At 38.6% G+C, this 17772-nt stretch overlaps 1 protein-coding gene across 1 annotated transcript in view; it reads right to left on the reverse strand.

Moving 5' to 3' along the window:
- Nucleotides 1–17772, reverse strand: part of Creb5 (cAMP responsive element binding protein 5) — a 433433-nt gene that overhangs the window by 329040 nt on the left and 86621 nt on the right. The window contains exon 4 of the mRNA XM_048339616.1: nt 9305–9426. Coding sequence (XP_048195573.1) covers nt 9305–9426 — 122 coding nt within the window. The remainder of the gene's footprint in view (nt 1–9304; nt 9427–17772) is intronic.

Consider the following 17772-nt stretch of genomic DNA (forward strand, 5'->3'; position numbering starts at 1 on the left):
TAGTAAAACATGGCGTGAGGTTGTGTTGACAAAGTTTCAATGATTTCTCTTTTTACCTCTGACACACTACAAGTATACCTTGTCACAATGACAACATATGATAATACATGTGTGATAATACATGTGCTTGAAGGGAATGAAACAGCTGAGCACTCTCCCGAGCACATGGATTGGACCTAGGAAGTCAAAAGAAGGACCTTGGGACAGCAAAGCTGATTCCCGCAGTGAGTGTGGCAAATTTGCTCCAGACAGAATCGGAAGTGTCAGATATAGCAGTGAGTCTGTATGGGAAAGACTGAGAATGGATTCTGACAGGATGAATCAGGATCAGCAGGGATGTATTCGAACAGGAACAGCAGCAGTAAATACTTCCAAAGGTTAGGGACGTGTACTTAGGTCCCAGGGAAGGGTGTACAGACAAAAAAATTTCCCGGGTATAGTTGAGTGTGAAGCTATGAGAGAGATTTTCTGCTGAGAAGACATAAACGTGTCCACCTGCGTGGACAAGCCTCCAAAAGACAAGGAGCCTGAATGGGACTGCTACAGACGTAGGAGAGAAGCCAGAATGAACCATATGTATCTCTCACCCACTCTTCTTTGCCCATCTTCATTGCTGCTTTCTTTGCATTTCAAATGGGGGAACTGTTACCAGTATAATCACCTATAATTATCCTCCGTTAACTGAAGGGGCCCAAATCAAATGGCCCTTAGTGACATGTACAAACTGTCTTACATAGACCTAACTCTGCTTCACATCAGAGGACACCAGCCTCTGTCTCACCAGAGCAAATGCCATGATTTAAAAAAAGTTTAAAATTTTGACAAATGCTTTAAATATTAGTACTGAGCTCAGAACAACAGGCTAGGGGTCATTCCAGCAAATCTTGCCCCCTATATCACTAGCTGAAGGCAAAACTTTAAATGGGAAAGTAGTATCCGAAGTTAAGTCCTGAATCTCAACAGGTAAAATGATTTTTGTAAACCTGTGGACTCATCTATTAAGGTCCAATTATCTAAATACATAAATTCTCTAAGAGATGTTAATCAAATGCCTAGCATTTTTCTCCTCCCAGTATATTTGTGTGTGTGTGTGTGTGTGAGAGAGAGAGAGAGAGAGAGAGAGAGAGAGAGAGAGAGAGAGAGAGAGAGGCAGTATGTCAACCCAGGGGCTTGAACTCAGAGCCTAGGGTCTGTCCCTGAGCTTTTTTGCCCAGGGCCAACACTTTACCGCTTGAGTCACAGCTCTACTTTCAGCTTTTTGGTGGTTAATTGGAAATAAGAGCCTCATGGATTTTCCTGTCACAGCTGGCTTCAAACTATGATCCTCAGATCTCAGCCTGGTAAGAAGCTAGGATTACAGCCATCAGCCATGGCACCTCCCTCCCAGTTTTCTTCCAAGCCACGTACTCACCTCATCATCCACATCCATTTGATATTGTATTAAGACACTCTACATTCTGCTGCTTGGAATACTTTCCACCAAACACACACACACACACACACACACACACACACACACACACACACACACACACACCACGCCCCCCAAAACAAAACCCTATGAGTGTTTTTATTGCCTGTTCCAGTTTAAAGTGAAGGCAGGACTTGAGATCACATCCTAATTCTTTCACATATGGAGCAGTAGATACCAACTCTCACTAATCCCTGTCAGGATTATGCTCATTACATTCCTAAATCCCAGTGACCTAAAACACATGAAATGGCTTCGACTTTATCCGCCACTTTAGTCATTCCCCTGAGGAGGATGCCGAGATCAAGCCAAATTCTCTTTCCGCATCAAATTCCCCCTAAGATTAGGGCATCATTTTAACCTGTAAGGAGGAAGTTGAAAGTGATTTACATTTGTAGTGTGCTGAAATGGGAGGACAAGAAGAATCCTTCCGTTTTTTAGTCACTGGAATGAAGGAAACATAACTTGGCATCTTCAGTATCATTGTCAATGGGTGTTTCCTTTCAGTCATGCTGATAAAAAAATTAAAAAGATAAAAAAAAAATCTCTTCTGCTAGGATTAAGCCAACACAACGACTTTTCCAAACCTGGATAAAACCAAGTTTAGGTTTCAGAATATTCTTTTTCTCCAGACTTCTGGGGCAGGGAGCGATTGTTTTACACAAATATCTTAGAAGCAACATGTTATCACAACCGGAAATATGCAGCTGTTGTAAGTTGTTCAACTTAGTATCTCATTTTCTATTCAGCACCACTCAACTCCTACCTTCCCCAGAGTTCAGCCATGCCAGCTAGTGGCAGAGACAGAGTGAGAAAGCAAAAGCCTCCTTTCTGTTCCTTCTCTTGCTAAGCAACATGATTTGTAGGTACAGAACTGAATCAGATTGAATAACCTACTATTCTAAGCTGGGACTGATTTGACCATGCCCTGTTCTATGACTCCTGTTGAGCTAGGATCCAAGATCTTAAGATTATAGCTTGTCTCTTGTTCCCATGTGTTAAACAGTCAACACTCTCTGGGGATAGATTGTGCTTTTCATCATTTGGGTAGGAATTCTAGATCATGGAAATGTCCTAATTTGCTATTTCTGCATCAGCATAATGAGTCATATTTAGGTCCAATGGGAAAATAACAACACTAAGCACTTATACACCATGCTTTTCATCTTCAGGGTCTTTAACCATGTTAGGCTGTAATGTTATTTTTCTCTCAGCAAGACAAAGGAGTTCATTTGTAGTTCCTTCAATTGCCCTTCCTTCACACACACATACATACACACACACACACACAGAGGCATAATTACACAGTTATATATTGAACAGTTATAAATTGAACACAGATACTTAATGAACTTTGCTTCTGGATTATATATACCATGTCATATATGTTACTCAATACGTATTCTTTTCTAAAATTATTTAAAAGTAGAGGATCAGTTTGCCCTTCTCTTTCATTCTTTATTTTTTTTCTCTTAAAATCTACTATGTTTCTAAAATAGAAAAATATCATAGCCTACCAATGGTCTATTGAGCATTCTTGATGGGGCTGGGGTTCTCGACTTCCCCCTATGCCTCTTGTCTTTGCCCAGATCCATGCTCCATCCTTAATCTCCATTTACTCCTAGCCCAGGTGATTTAATCTAGTCTTATGCATTAGAACGGCAGCTTCATGCCATGAACAATGAAATCCCTATCGCCAGACTGATCTTCTCCCCTGAATCCTAGAGCTCTCTATCTATCTGCCAACCCAGTATTTCCACTGAACATATCTACAAGTAAACATCCTACATCTCTCCCCACATACATCATTTAGTTGCAGAAGCCCAAAGCCCCAGTTCATCTTTGAGTGTCTCCTTCTTGTTGCTCCCCAATACAGTCCACCAGCAAATTTACTATCTCTGTCATCAAAATGTATCCAGAATCCAAGTACCCCTTCTGTCTTTTACTTTGGGCAAATCTGCTACTGTCTTCCACCTAGGTTCTTTCAATACCATCTTCTGACATAGCCCTCCAACAATTTATTTTCCACTAAGCAGCCAGTGTGATCTTTCTAAAGCATTGTCAGATCCTACCATTCTTCAACTTGAAATGGCCCTCTGTGCCCCCATCTCATTCAGAGTAAAAGGCAATGATCTTTGGATGGCCTGCATGGCCCTCCTGGACTTGTCCTCCCACACTGAGTTCTGTAAGAGTATCATACACACTCCTCTAGCAAAAGGGTGTCTGTGCAACTCTTCCAGCCACAGCACATCCTCCAGCCTCAGGCCTTTGCAAGTCGGTTCTGGAAAGTTAGAGCACTCTTCTCCCCTATGTGCATGAGTGTTTGGCTTGTTTTTTTTAAATCTCATCTATCTACAGAAAGCTAGAAGATTGCAGTGGCTTTGTATTGTTATCTTCCCCCCTTATACTGGATTCTGAGCTCAGGGTCTTGAGGTTAGTAGGCAAATGCTCTACATTGGGAGTGATAAAAAAGCCCTTTTTTGCTTTTAGATTAATTTTCAGATAAATTCTCTCTCCCTTTCTGTCTCTCTCTTTAACCCACAGCTGGCTTCAAACAGAGATCCTCTTCTTTTTTTTAAGACAGCCAATTTAAGTTTATTAAGCTCCATACGAGAACAAGGTTAAAATCATTGCATATATCAGTGTGTTAATGATTCAAATACTTAAAAATAACAGTTTAGATCACATATATTATCTTTAAATTTTTTTCTTGTAAAGGTGATATACAGAGGGGTTTCATTCCATATAGCTGGAATAAAAGGTGTAAACCATCACACTTGGACTCTTTAGTTAAGATGGAGTATTGATAATTTTTTTGTTCAAGATGGCTCAAATCATTATCTTTTTATCTCTGATTTCCAACTAGCTGAAACTATGAGTATAAGCCACTAGAACTGGCTTTGATCATCTTTATTCAGTGATACATTTATCAATGCCTGGAATATAATAGACACTCAAAGCTATTTCCTGAATGAAAATTGCTGGAGAAAAGTGCCTCATATGTTTCAGTACAAGGTCTAGCCTAAGTTCAGAGCCATAGGCAAACTAAGCTTTGTGCTACCTGCAATGAGTTATACTATAATTTTCTAAGGGATAAAGTTCTTATTTTACTTTTTTCCTATGTATTTCATTGTTATTATAAAGATGATGTACAGAGAAGTAATAGTTATACAAGTCAATAAGGAGTACATTTCTTTTTTGACAATTTCACCCCTTCCCTTGCTTTCTCCCAGTTTTTCCCTTCCATCCCCGTCCACGAGTTGTACAGTTCATTTTCAACAGAGTGTCCAGTGAGTACCACTGCTGCACTTGTTCAGCCTTTGTCCCTCCATTTCTGTGTCTTCCCTGACCTTCCCAAAGCCAGATAAACAAACCAACAAGACACAAAGAAAAGAAAACAAAAACAGCAACCAAGAAAAAAATTCTTGTTCCCATTTCCTGGAATTCATGCTGATAAATATTATTTTATATGATCATAACTTTCTTATTAAAGAGTTATGAGGCTATGAGCTTGAAGGCTATCTTACTGTCCAACAAAATAAACACAGAAATTGAGTACCCAAAATTGGGGGAGTGGGGTATGGGATCCAAGGGAGGAAACTAGACAAATGAGGAGAGGAAAAGGGGGAATTGTAGTTATAAAATTCAATGCATAGTGTATAAAATTAAGAAAATTGAGGTGAGGGGTAGGGTTGGGAGAATGGGAAACAATGATACAATGGGTGACATTGAGAGATTCATTGTATTCATATACTACTTTGTCATAGGCAACTCCTTTATACAACTACATAAAGATGAAAAGAAAAAAGGAAAAGAAAAATTAAGAAAATTATATAGTATAATATGCTACTTGTTGTATATGCAACCTTTTGACAGTGCATGTGACTCACTATAGCCTGTCTTTCTATATATCAAAGTGCTTTTGGAAAAGTTATCAGATTTACAGGTGGCATATGTAGAACAGAACAGAATTTTCCCAATGATCAGCCACATGGATAAAGCAAGGATTCATTCTTTGTTGTCTCTTTCAAAGAATGGGGCAGGCTAACTAGCATCTAGAAATTCAAAGGTAAACAACAGACCCTGCCTAATCTTCCCAATATTGTTGTATAAAATATTTAGAAAGTTCACTAACAATCTATTGTTCACCAAATTTTCAGAAAAAGTAATGTATCTTACACTTCATGAAAATATGCTGATGAACCAATGCAAGAGTTTTATTAAAAAACTCAGAAACGAAGAAATCAGAGGAGAGTTGGAAGTAACAAATTAAAAGAAAAGAATCACTTGAGTGTGGAACAAAAGTGAAGCAGAATATAACCTTCTAGGATTAAAGGTATACATTGAGTTAGGGACACCTATCTACCTTCCTTCCTTCCTTCCTTCCTTCCTTCCTTCCTTCCTTCCTTCCTTCCTTCCTTTCCTCCCTCCTTCCTTCCTTCCTTTCCTCCTTCCTTCCCTCCCTCTCTCTTTCCTTCCTTCCTTCCTTCCTTCCTTCCTTCCTTCCTTCCTTCCTTCCTTCCTTCCTTCCTTGATTTGTGTCAGTACTTTGGCTTGAACTCAGGGCCAGGATACTTTTAAGCTTTATCACTCAAGGTTATCACTCTACTGCTTGACCCATACTTCCACTTCCAGCCTTTTGCTGGTTAATTAGGAAAAAAAAAGTCTCACGGACTTTTCTGCCATGGCTTTGAACTGTGATCCTCAGATCTCAGCCTATTGAGTAGTCAAGATTACAGATATGAGTTATTGGCAACCAGCCTTTGTATCTTGTTTTAATTCAGCTTAAAAAAAAGAATGATTTAGAAGCTAGGTGTGGCAATGCACCAGGGAAATGGCAGCTGGAGAAGTAATGCCTAGGAGGTGGGTTAAAGGGTATTGTCGCATTGGGGAAAATTGCTCCTATTTGTCATCATCTTGCTCTGTGGCTTGCAAAGAAATGCTAGGGAGGAAGCCACAAACACAAGGAACTGTGCTACTGGATGAGTCACTGTGCTTTATGCCTCAAGAAGACACCCCCTCATGTAGCAATGGCTGGATTTGTTCCCTCTGGTTACTCAAGTCAGAGGAAGAGGAAGCCTCAGCTCACGTGGATATGAGGCTTGAGAATGAGATGGTGGCATCCTGAGGCCAGGCTAAATCCCCAGGGGAGGCTCGCTGCAGTCACCTCCACCTACAGATTTGCCCTAACATCATCTCATGACTGTGAGTACCATTTCACAGAGAGAAAGCATACAGTGGTACAGCTGCAAAAGTCTACTTTCTCAATGTGGCTTGACTCATTATTTTCATTTTCTTTTTTAATTTAATGATTATACTTCTCAACCACAAGGAATCCAAAGCAACTCATGAGACACATGTAACATGAAAATAAAATAAATTATTATTAAAACATGAAAATAAAATAAAATAAATTTTTAATTAAAAATAAAAGGAACAGATACAATATAAACTAGAACTGAAAGCCTAGCATGTGAAGGGAATAAAATATTGTTCAACGTCGTATTCAAAAAAGATTCTCAAAGTTAAGCAGTAAACTTGGCTTTGTGTTAACCTAGCAGTCAAAGTGAAAAGAGAAACAGAACCAGTTACATGATTCTCATGGCTGTGAGGAGAAAATATTTCAGATCCTCAAGGGAAGCAAACCATTTCCTGGAATTCAGTTTTGCAAGAATTCCTCACAGGCTTCATATAAGAAACCATGAATAATGAAATAGAGAAGATTTAAACCCACACTCCTACCATGAGCTTCATGAAACTGCTCTTGTTGAAATGTCTTTAGGAAAATCTAGGGCATACTTGCAAGATCATTCTATTAGAAATGAAGACAATAAGGACCACATGCACATCTACTTCAGTTGAAGAAGCGAACTTGATCTGAAGAAATGAGTGGACTTGATCCTTCATTCATCTACATATGCAAATCTACCAAGAGAATTAAATTTATCCTTCAATTAGAGTAAGATTACTAAATGAAGCATCCTTCCCCTTTGATATTTTCATGGATTTTTAAAAAAATCTATTCTCATTTAAATGAAATACAGAATTGTATCTTTTAAGTTAATTTTTCAAGTGCTCAAAACTTCCTTACTAGCCTGCAAAAGATTGTTTGCTGTCTACACAAGTGTTTCTTTAAAAGAAAGAAAAGGCACTTCACATCATTTGGCAGGGTGAGGAAGAAGGTCAAATATAAATGAGAAAGTCATCACAACTAAATAAAGTTAACTTCAATTTTTTAACTTCTCTTGTAAGTGTCCCCTATCTTTTGTGATTTTTTCCCCCTAAAGCAGTACAGACTGAACATGACAGGAGCCCCAGACTATCAGGATGTGAGAATGTGACATGAAAAATCTGGTGGTCAAGGATTACTATAATTTCATGTAGATAAAGACTCAAAGGCTTTGAAACACTTGAGGAACTAGCAGAGCCTTTTAAAATTTCTTCTCCGGATGAACAGCTGGAACTTCCGAATCCATTCCTATGTAGCTCAACCTTCATTTCAGTCATCTTTTACATTTGAAGTTTCCGTTCATGGACTGTGTCTAATTTGTTTAGCACACTGTGGGCATTCAGCAATGGAGAAAAAAGTAACAAAAAGCATCTTTGCCCCAATTAGTTTGGGCCCCATCTCCTTTCTTCAATTTTGTAAACTGATGTTAAAATTCCAATCCAATGGTCTGATAAACACAGGGTATATTCTCAAGCATTTCACAAAGCAAACTTCTTACATTTATAAGAACAAATGATCCGCACTAGTAGCTAATTTATTTGTCTTACCAACAGCAGATGTTCAACAATCTGCCCAGGTAACATGAACAGGTGAACAGGAAGTAATTATGAGTCTGGCAGAGAACAGCCCAGAAAGCTTATGGAAAACAGACATTTAAAACCTGAGTCAGAATCAGAGGGAAGTCCCCTCTCCTACACAATGATGCTTGCCTGTTCCCTCATCTTTGACTCTTGTCTCCCACACTCCTCACCCATGTAAGGCCTGCTGCTAAATAGTTAGCAAAGTAAACAACTGGTTGGGAATAGAAAGAACGAGTTTTTCTGACACAACTTTAAGAACCAGATAACTTTTTGAGGGATGAGCTTGAATTTCATGCTTCCGATACTGATTCTACCATGACTTATCCAAGCTTTGGGTGCTATTACAATCAGGGAATCATCACTTTTCTAGAAAACACCAGATAAACTTTCACAAACAGATAAAATATTGTTTCAGTCAGCATGGTGGTACATACTTATAATCCCAGCACTCAGGAGATAGAGAGAGTAGGATCTTGAATTCTAGGCCAGTCTGGGCTACATAGTGAAACGAAACAAAACAAAACAACAACCAAAAAAAAAATCCTATAGAACAAAGTAAAATTAAAGGGGCTAGCAGGTGCATTCCGACAACTCAGAAAAAAGTAAAAGCAATAAATTACAGTTGCTGTTGTTGAATAACGTCTGCTATTATTTTTTAGTTTTTAACTACTATTTAATGCATGGAAAGCAGGAAATCTCTCTCTCTTTCTCTGTCTCAACATGGCTCTTAAGCCATCTAGCCAGAACCCACCTTTTCCCTTTATCGTGTATTGTTCTTCCTATTAAATTTGTTGTTTTGCCACTTTAAAAAAATGATGAGGAGCTAAGGAGGTGTTGCTCAGTGGTACGGTGTTTGCTTAACATATGCACTGAATCCCCCAGCATCACAAAATTAGCTAATTAATTAGTATAACAAAATACTGTTTCAAGGCTACCTCGAGGCAGTCTGCTGTGCCATACCACACGTGGAAGTTTTCAGTGTTCGAAAGGCACTGGTTCAGGTGTCCATCTGAACAAACCTACCCGCTTGCTGCTCTCCTCTTCCTGAGCTTTCCTGAACTCATGCTGGAAGGAGCAGTCCAGCTCACTGAAGAGGCCCACCTCCTCGCAGTTCTTCAGGAATCTTGTTGGGGTCGGAGTTTGATCTGAAAACAGAGGCCAGGGATCAAAATGCCGCTCTCCAGTCAGTGAGAAGCATTGTCTAACTCCATTCATACCCATCTCTCCCCTTGACAGCATGTCTACTAGCCTCCCCCACACACACCCCACTCCCGCCGCCCACCAAGCCTTTATATAAAACAACAATGTGAAAGAAAACTATCAATTCCCAAGCAGGCAAATCATGGAAAGCACAAAGTATGGGAGGATTTCCTATCCATCCCTGTAGTCAACTGCAGGAGCTATTGCCCTCCATTTGTCTAGAGGCCATCATTTCAACATATACTGCAATGTATGGAATGGCTTCCTTGTTTTATTGGGTGAGGAGGTAATCTTTTACTGGAAAAAAATGATTTAGATAAAATCACACGCCAAAAAAAAAATCTTCTGTGTCTGACTTCAGGGGGCCAGAAGAAATAAAACACTTTAAAAATTTGGACAGCAAGCAAAAAGAAACAAACAAATATATTAAGTCACTTCTCTTAATGGAGAAAGAAAAAAAATCAGCAGTCTATCTCATTCTGAGAATCCTATGATGATGTGTTCCAAGTCAAACACATTCAGCTTCCATCCTTTAAAAATATCATTATTAATTTTATTTTCCTTTGCTATAGCCAAAAGAATGTTCTGAGAATACTCTTTAAAAGGAAAAGCATTTCCTTCATACTCTGTGCTTTCTAGAGTGCTTACTACTTAGAAAATTGGAGGACCTCAAACCCTGATTTAATGGCATACCATTGATGCAGGATTAGAAATTGATAAAATATTGTCCTATACAATTCTCTGAAATCAAATGTCATAAGACCCTAAAAGGCAAACACCTTTTCAATTTCTAAGGACAGTCATCTTCTTTGGTGAAAGGATACTCAAGTTGACATGAATAATATTGGGTAAATTGTCTTTTCAAAGAAGCAGAAGATAGAAGAAAATGAAAAGACCATGGAGAGAAAACTTGCTATTATATTATTTCATACTACTTATTCATTGTTTATTTGTTTACTCACTAACCTATTAAGTTAAAGCCCAGTGAATTTTAAGGTTTTATTCCAAGGCCTTCCACAAAAGATTATAAGCAAAGACTCAGTGCTCTTCCCAAGGTAGACACAAATTACCCCATCCATATCTGCTCATACACTATGGACTCCTTACATTTGGACTCATTGTATTTGGCCAGCTGGAGCTAGGCTCAATCCCCAGGTCTCTTTCTGTACAGTCCTCTAAGCCATCATCCCAGTTAACTGAAGTACACCTTTGAGTAAAATGAATTTGCCAGTCCTATACACCATCAATTTCTATATTACAAGAAGTTTGAATTTGGTTTCTAAGTTATACAGAAATAAGTTATTGCACAGTAAGTCAGTAAATGTTCACTAAGATTCAAAAACAACTTAATACCTGTGAAGCAGAAAGTGATTGGATAACTCAACCAGTTATGAGAGGCAATGTCCTGTCATTCCCTACGAGGAAGGGATATTAGCACCAAACAGATGCTGCAGAGCAGCAAAGTCCCTTCAGCTCCCATCTCCATTCTTAGCCTGAACTCCAAGATGCTAAGCTCTCTTCATAGACTACAGAAAGCCTAACATAAGTTGAGCATTGTTTGTAAAAGATATGTGAAAATTGGAGTTTTGTTGCAACTGATCTCAGTAATTTATTAAAATGAACACACATATGGCTGTTTATCACATGGATATGTGCAGACAAATACATAGACATATGTCTACAGACACATATAGTATGTTTATAGAAGACTGTATGTCTTATGTAAGACTTTATAGGTTATGCATATTCTTCCTTTATATAGCTCTCGTATTTTTGTGAAGTAAAGAGGTAGACATTACTTTAAAAACAGAAAAATAAACTTCCTTGCACCAAAGCAGGCAATTTGTAAACAAATCACCACTACCAAGTCATCGCTTACCATGAGACATGATTCATCACAGTTCTATCAAGTCTACCTTTTCAGGTCCAAAGGTTCTGGGATATGTGTGTGTGTGTGTGTGTGTGTGTGTGTGTGTGTTTGTGTGTGTGTCTGTGTGTGTGTGTGTAAAAGACAATTTTGACAATGTAGTGATCTATATTTGCAAATAGCATGATTTGGGGGAAAGATACGTACTTTCTCTGGACTTTATCTTTCAGGCAAATTTCTAAAATTTCAGGATCCTATAAATTCTAAAATCATCACCGTAACATCTTAAGCTTCAAAAGTCACTGCTCCCAGGTCAGAGAAATATATGACTTTTAAAAGGATAGTCAAATGGGAACACCAGAAAGAGCTAGAATTTGTAAGAACAGAAGGCTTGTAAGACCAGTAAGGACTCAATATAAGATAAGGCCATTTTCTGTTTTCCAAATACATAGTGTAAATAGATAATCTATTAGAATAGAAATAGAAAAGTGTGTGTGTTTGTGTTTGTGTGTATGTGTGTGTTTCTTCTGTTTCTTGTCATCAGTAGGATGTTTTAGTTTGCCAAATTTTTGTTTTCCTCTTATTCTTTTTATATCTTTGTTTCACCTTGAGCATTGCTGGTCATGATTCAAGGTACAGAGAAAGGTTCATGAAATCCTTGAACTCTTAGGGGAGTCATGAGATGGTCCATGACATCAAAAGCAGGTTGCACAGGGACATGAAGCTCCAAGCCAAGCTGAGAGGTTTTCTTTTGTTGTTGTTTTTTTTTCATTTCCTCTAAAACAGATTGATCTCCAGATACCAGCACACACATTCATACACTACCAAGGAAGGTGGGAGGGGACTAGAACAGAGCTGAAGATGACAGTGTTATCTTGGGCTTCTTCAGCAATAGGAGGAAAGGCCATGAAACAAGTAGAGCTGTGGGCAGCAAAGACAGCTGCTTCCCTCTACCCCCAGAGCAGAAGGTCCAGAAGGTGGCCTTATGTTGTATCTTCACCTGAGCACTAAGTTTTTATGATCATTATTTTCCTCACTGTGTGATATAGCTAAAGAAAATCAAATGAGGTATGTAATGTCCACATTTGGAATATAAAAAGCATGCTGTTCCTAAGTTTTAATTCACCACTTTTTGTGTGTGTGAAGGAGCTATACTTTCTAGTTACAACAGGAACCAAAAAAACGAAGCTTAACTTTTATTTTTAATATTTACTAGAAAATAAATAGTCTCCACTCATCTTTGATCTCATATTGCCCCACTTCCAACTAAGCTAGAAACCGTGCCAGTGAGTGAACAAAAGAAGCACAGCTTACTCTATCAGCTACTTAACCCCGACATAGCAGAGTCATGAATGCCTTTGTCAAATAATTGTTCCTGCTGAAATCAGACCTGAAGTTAGGGGGTAAAAACATAGCCATAATCAAAATGCTTGTAAGTGACTTACTTAGATCCAGAACATGCACCAGTAAGCTGTGGCACCCAGTTTCTATATCACAAATAAGCAGGGATGGTGTGCTCATTTGGCAGATAAACCTAAGGTGTGCTCATTCCATAGAGATAGCAGACACTCCAAGGATTTGTAGGAACTAGTTCTCTCTCTCTCTCTCTCTCTCTCTCTCTCTCTCTCTCTCTCTCTCTCTCTCTCTCCCTCTCCCTCTCCCTCTCCCTCTCTCTCTCTGGCATGCACCCACACACAATGGGCCTGGTCACTGTCCCTTAGCTTTTTCACCTGAGGCTCACACTCTACCACTGAGCTACAGCTGCACTTCTGGTTTTTGCAGATTAATTTGTATTCAGAATCTCTGAGGGAGGAGGTAACAAATAGTACAAGAAATGTATGCAATGCCTAACGTATGAAACTGTAACCTCTCTATACATCAGTTTGACAATAAAAATTTAATAAAAAAAAAACAAAAGAGAAAAAAAAGAATCTCTGGAACTTTCATGCCTGGGCTAGTTTCCAATGATCCTCAGTTCTCTGCCTCCTGAGTAGCTAGAATTACAGGCATGAGCCATGGAAACCAGGGTTCCTAGCAGGAACTATTTTAGTTGGAGCCCTAAGTTGAGATGATTATCTGTTTCACAATCACCTTTTCTTAGTAGTTCCCCTATAGTGAGGAACATGTGAATGAACTTACAAGTTAATACAATTTTCATTTGAACCTCACCTGAGCACAAAGTTTTTATGATTATTACTTTTCTACTTCTGAATTATTGGTGTATAAACACCCACTAGCAAAGAGCTCTCAAATAGCAAACAGGGTTCCTCAGAGACCAAGCACCTGGGGCAAATGCAAGCAGGAAATCTCATCCATTTCTTTCACTGTTGCTGGGTCTTCAGGGAGTTTTTCATCAATCAGTTAAGAAAGATGTTTACCATGTGAAAGAGAATGAGATCCTGGGATTTGCTACAACATAGTTGAAGCTGGAGAACACTATGCTGAGGAAGACACAGAAGACAAATACTATATGTTCTCAGTTATTTGTGGAAGCTTAAAAGGGTAAACTTATACAAATAGAAGATGAAATAGCGGTTTCCAGTGGCTGGGAAGAATGGGAGAAAAGGAACAAAAAGAGAATGCTTCTGGATTTTTCTGTTTGTGTGGCACCCAGGAATCGGTATGCATGCTAGGCAAGCACTCTGCCACTAAGCCACATTCCCAGCCCAAATATCTTTCCTATATATCTGATACACTCAAGTGTGGAATCACTGAAATAACTCCAGAAAGTAATTTTAGATCATATGCTATTATTCTGATTTTAAAAAATAGACTCATTAACATATGCCAGCTATAATGAAGGATAGTTTGAATTTATAAGCAATTCTGGTTATATGGTTGTTTGTGTTACTGAGCTTTGAACTCAGGGCCTCACCTTTACTGGGCTTGCTTGCTAAGCTGGCACTCAATTGTCACTCTATCCTCCAGCTTTTTGCTGATTATTTTGTAGATGGAGTCTTACATTCTACCTGGCCTAGCTTCAAACTGAACTCCCAGATCTCAGCCTCCTGAATAGCTTATAGTAGATTAGAGACATAAGCCACAGGCACCGGACTATAAAGATCTATTTAAGGGTTTATATTAAATGAATCTTAAGATACATAATCTTTTATAAGAGTAATAATCAGTAACAGCTACAGAACTGCATGGGATTTTAGAAGGATTTCTTTCCAATAAATAAACCTTGTATTGGGTGTGAATATTCAATAAGAGCAATAGAATTTCTCAGTAATACTGAAATTATGACTTCTGCCTCTATCCCAAGAGACAGTGCTACCATGGGCAAAACACAGTGAATCTGGTTTTAAACACTATGGGATTTGGGACAAACTATTCTTTGGATCACGATTCTTCATATGAAAAAAGTGCAGAGGATTAAATGATGTAATGTGTGTCAGCATCAGACACGATGGTAGCTATTACTATTATTGTACTGCCCCCTGGTGCAAGCCATCTCCATCACCCCGTGTTCCGTAAAAGTCAAATTAATATTAATTAGAAATATTACAGATCTTTACTGTTGATGAAATTGCCCAGAAGTATGGTTAAGTATAGATAAGTATGGATAGTGTATATGTGGTTTACTTATTTACTCCATCAGATTTTTAAGTAGCCCAGGTCATTCTAAGAAGAATATAAAGCAAAATATACTACCTTCCCTCTACTTTCCCCTTAAAATACCACTGTATTGTTTGCCATAATGTTTGTACCAAAACTATGAACAATGCATTTCGATTGTTCAAGGGATCATGGTTAGCCTCTTACAGACAAATGAACCATAAATCATGTTCTTCTCTGGACACAGGATTAGGTTTAGATCCTAGAACTAGAGATGGACCATGATTCTAGACTTAATCCAGAAACCTGTTTGGCTGATGAATGCCCACATTTTCATTTACATCAGAAGGTTGTGAGTTGAGAATCTGAGAAGAAAGGTGGGAGAAGGAAGTTGATCCCTCATGTCCCTCTGCTGTGTGTCAACTCAAGGCATAGAAAGCTATGCCACATCTGCACCTACAGTCTTACCATGCCCAGTTCCTACCATATTCAAAAATCAAGAAGAAAGGACCCTGGAGCCCATAGCAGAGCATACTATCAGGTATTGACACAAGTGCTGAGGCTACTATATTTACAACCATCTTGAGGTGGCTTGTTGGGTACTTGCAGTCCCATTATCAAGTTTTGTCTTCATAGCACTTGCCACTAAGAGTTCTTTCCAAGCTTATGTCATTGGATTATTTTGTGCTTTAGTGTCTATCTTCCTCCACACCCCATAACGGGGTAGCAAGTTTCCTAAGAAAAGGAGCCTCATGTGTCTTCTCCACCAATGCCGCATATCCAGAAACGAGCACAAGAAGAGTTTTGCAGGCTCTCAATGGATAAAAATAGTGGGCTTGGGGTAACTTCAGACCCTCTTCCAATGCCTAAACTGTATGAATCCTAACTTTCTTCTAAGCATAGATGGGTTGTCTATACCATATTATTTGGTAGTAGGATTACTAGGTATTTAAAGACCTAATCCTGCCAATAGCTCTCCTCAGGACATCCCACTTGAGATGCTGATAGGGCCTTTTTTGTGTAGCAAAATTTATCATCTTATGGGCCACACTCAGACACACACACACACACACACACACACACACACACACACACACACACAGATGTGTGATAAAAGTTTCAGCCCTACTTTGGAGAATGGTTCTCTCTCTCCCTCCTGGTCTCTCCTTCCTCTCCCCTTCCCTACCTTTGCCCTTCCCAAACACACACACACACAGCAAAGACTGAACTTGCCATTCCAAGATTTAGGGTAGAAAAGGAGGAAAGATGGCAAAGAAGATATGCTCCAATTGAGCTCCCACCCTATTGTTTGCATTCTCATTTAGGACATTTGCTTTTCTAGCTATAAATACAGTTGCAAGGTGAGTGTTCTACCACTTGAGACACAGTTCTACTTTTTTGGTATTTAATTAGAGATAAGAGTCTCACAGAATTTCCTGCTTTGAATCATGATCCTCAGATCTCAGCCTTCTGAGTAACTAGGATTAGAGGCATGAGTCACCAGCACCCAATGTAACTATGCTTTTTAAATTTAATGGATCTGTGTTATATACTAGCTGGGAAGTTTGCACCTTATAAATGGAAGTATCCTGTCCTCTTTATAGTCTCATTTCAGACTTGATGCTTAAAGCCTTATATACCATACATTCCTTCACCATGAAGGGTAGAAGGTGAAGGAGAGCTGAGAGGAAAAGACTCTTGGCCATTGACATCACATAAGATGAAGAGTCAAGGCTGCACAAGTATTCCAAACCCAACACTACCACCCATCTGTGTCTCTACTCTGTCCATTTGGAATGTGATGTTTATATTTCCTGACTCTCCAGGAAAGCAAACCCAGTTTAATAAAACATCAAGACTTACCTTCTCTACACTATTGCTCATGTCTATCTAGTACCAGTTACAGTCATCTTGCAGTCATAAACTCTACCTCGCCTAAATAAAATAGACCTTACAGCACAGCTGTGAAAGTGTTCCATATATGAAAAAATCCTGTGGAAACTTCAAGCGAGGGCAGTACTGGGGATGCAGACTAGGGTCTCATGCACATTAGGCTAGTGCTCAACCAATGATCTACATCCCCTGTGTTGGAAACATTCTTGAAGAATGTCTTCACAACATCATAACACCTTCCCTAATTGCAATCTGTAGAACTCATGAAGGAGGAAGTGACATTCCAAAATGAAGGTTAACCTAAAGTTAATTATGCAAACACCATATTATATCTTCTTAATGTGTGAAAGGCTCTAATTCATCTGCAGCATGTTTTTGTATAGTTCAACATACCACATGAAAATAATGGTCCAAGAAAAAATTAAATCATTTTTCTCAGTCTGATTCACAATTTGATTTGTGTTCATTTTAAAGTTATTTTTATATTTCTTTTCCTTTTGGTGCTGGTATAGGGGCCTGAACTCAGAGCCTTCTCACATTATTTGCTAAGCTTTTGTACTCCAGTTTGGTCCTCTTCTGCTTTTTGCTGCTTAATTGAAGAGTCTCTCTGATTTGCCTGCCCGTATTGACTTTGAACCACAATCCTTATGTCCCAGTTTTCTGAGTAACTAGGATTAAAGATATGTGTCACTACTGTTTGACTTACTTTTATATTGCAATTATACAAAATTATTTATCACAAAATAAGTTCTTGTGTTAATATTTCATTTATGACAAAATAAATCACAAAATGGGCTTAAGTCGTGTAACACTTTAATGAGTATGGTTTTAATAAAAGTAGATTCTGAAGCTTTTGATAAATTGAAATTTTAATAAATCTAGGTATAGACAAGTAAAATATTCAAATTTGTAATCATAATAAAATGCTAAAACTATCATTATAAAAATGAGATTCGAGACAAATAAATATTGC

Source organism: Perognathus longimembris, chromosome 2 (genome assembly GCF_023159225.1).
Source record: "Perognathus longimembris pacificus isolate PPM17 chromosome 2, ASM2315922v1, whole genome shotgun sequence".
NCBI lineage: Eukaryota > Metazoa > Chordata > Mammalia > Rodentia > Heteromyidae > Perognathus > Perognathus longimembris.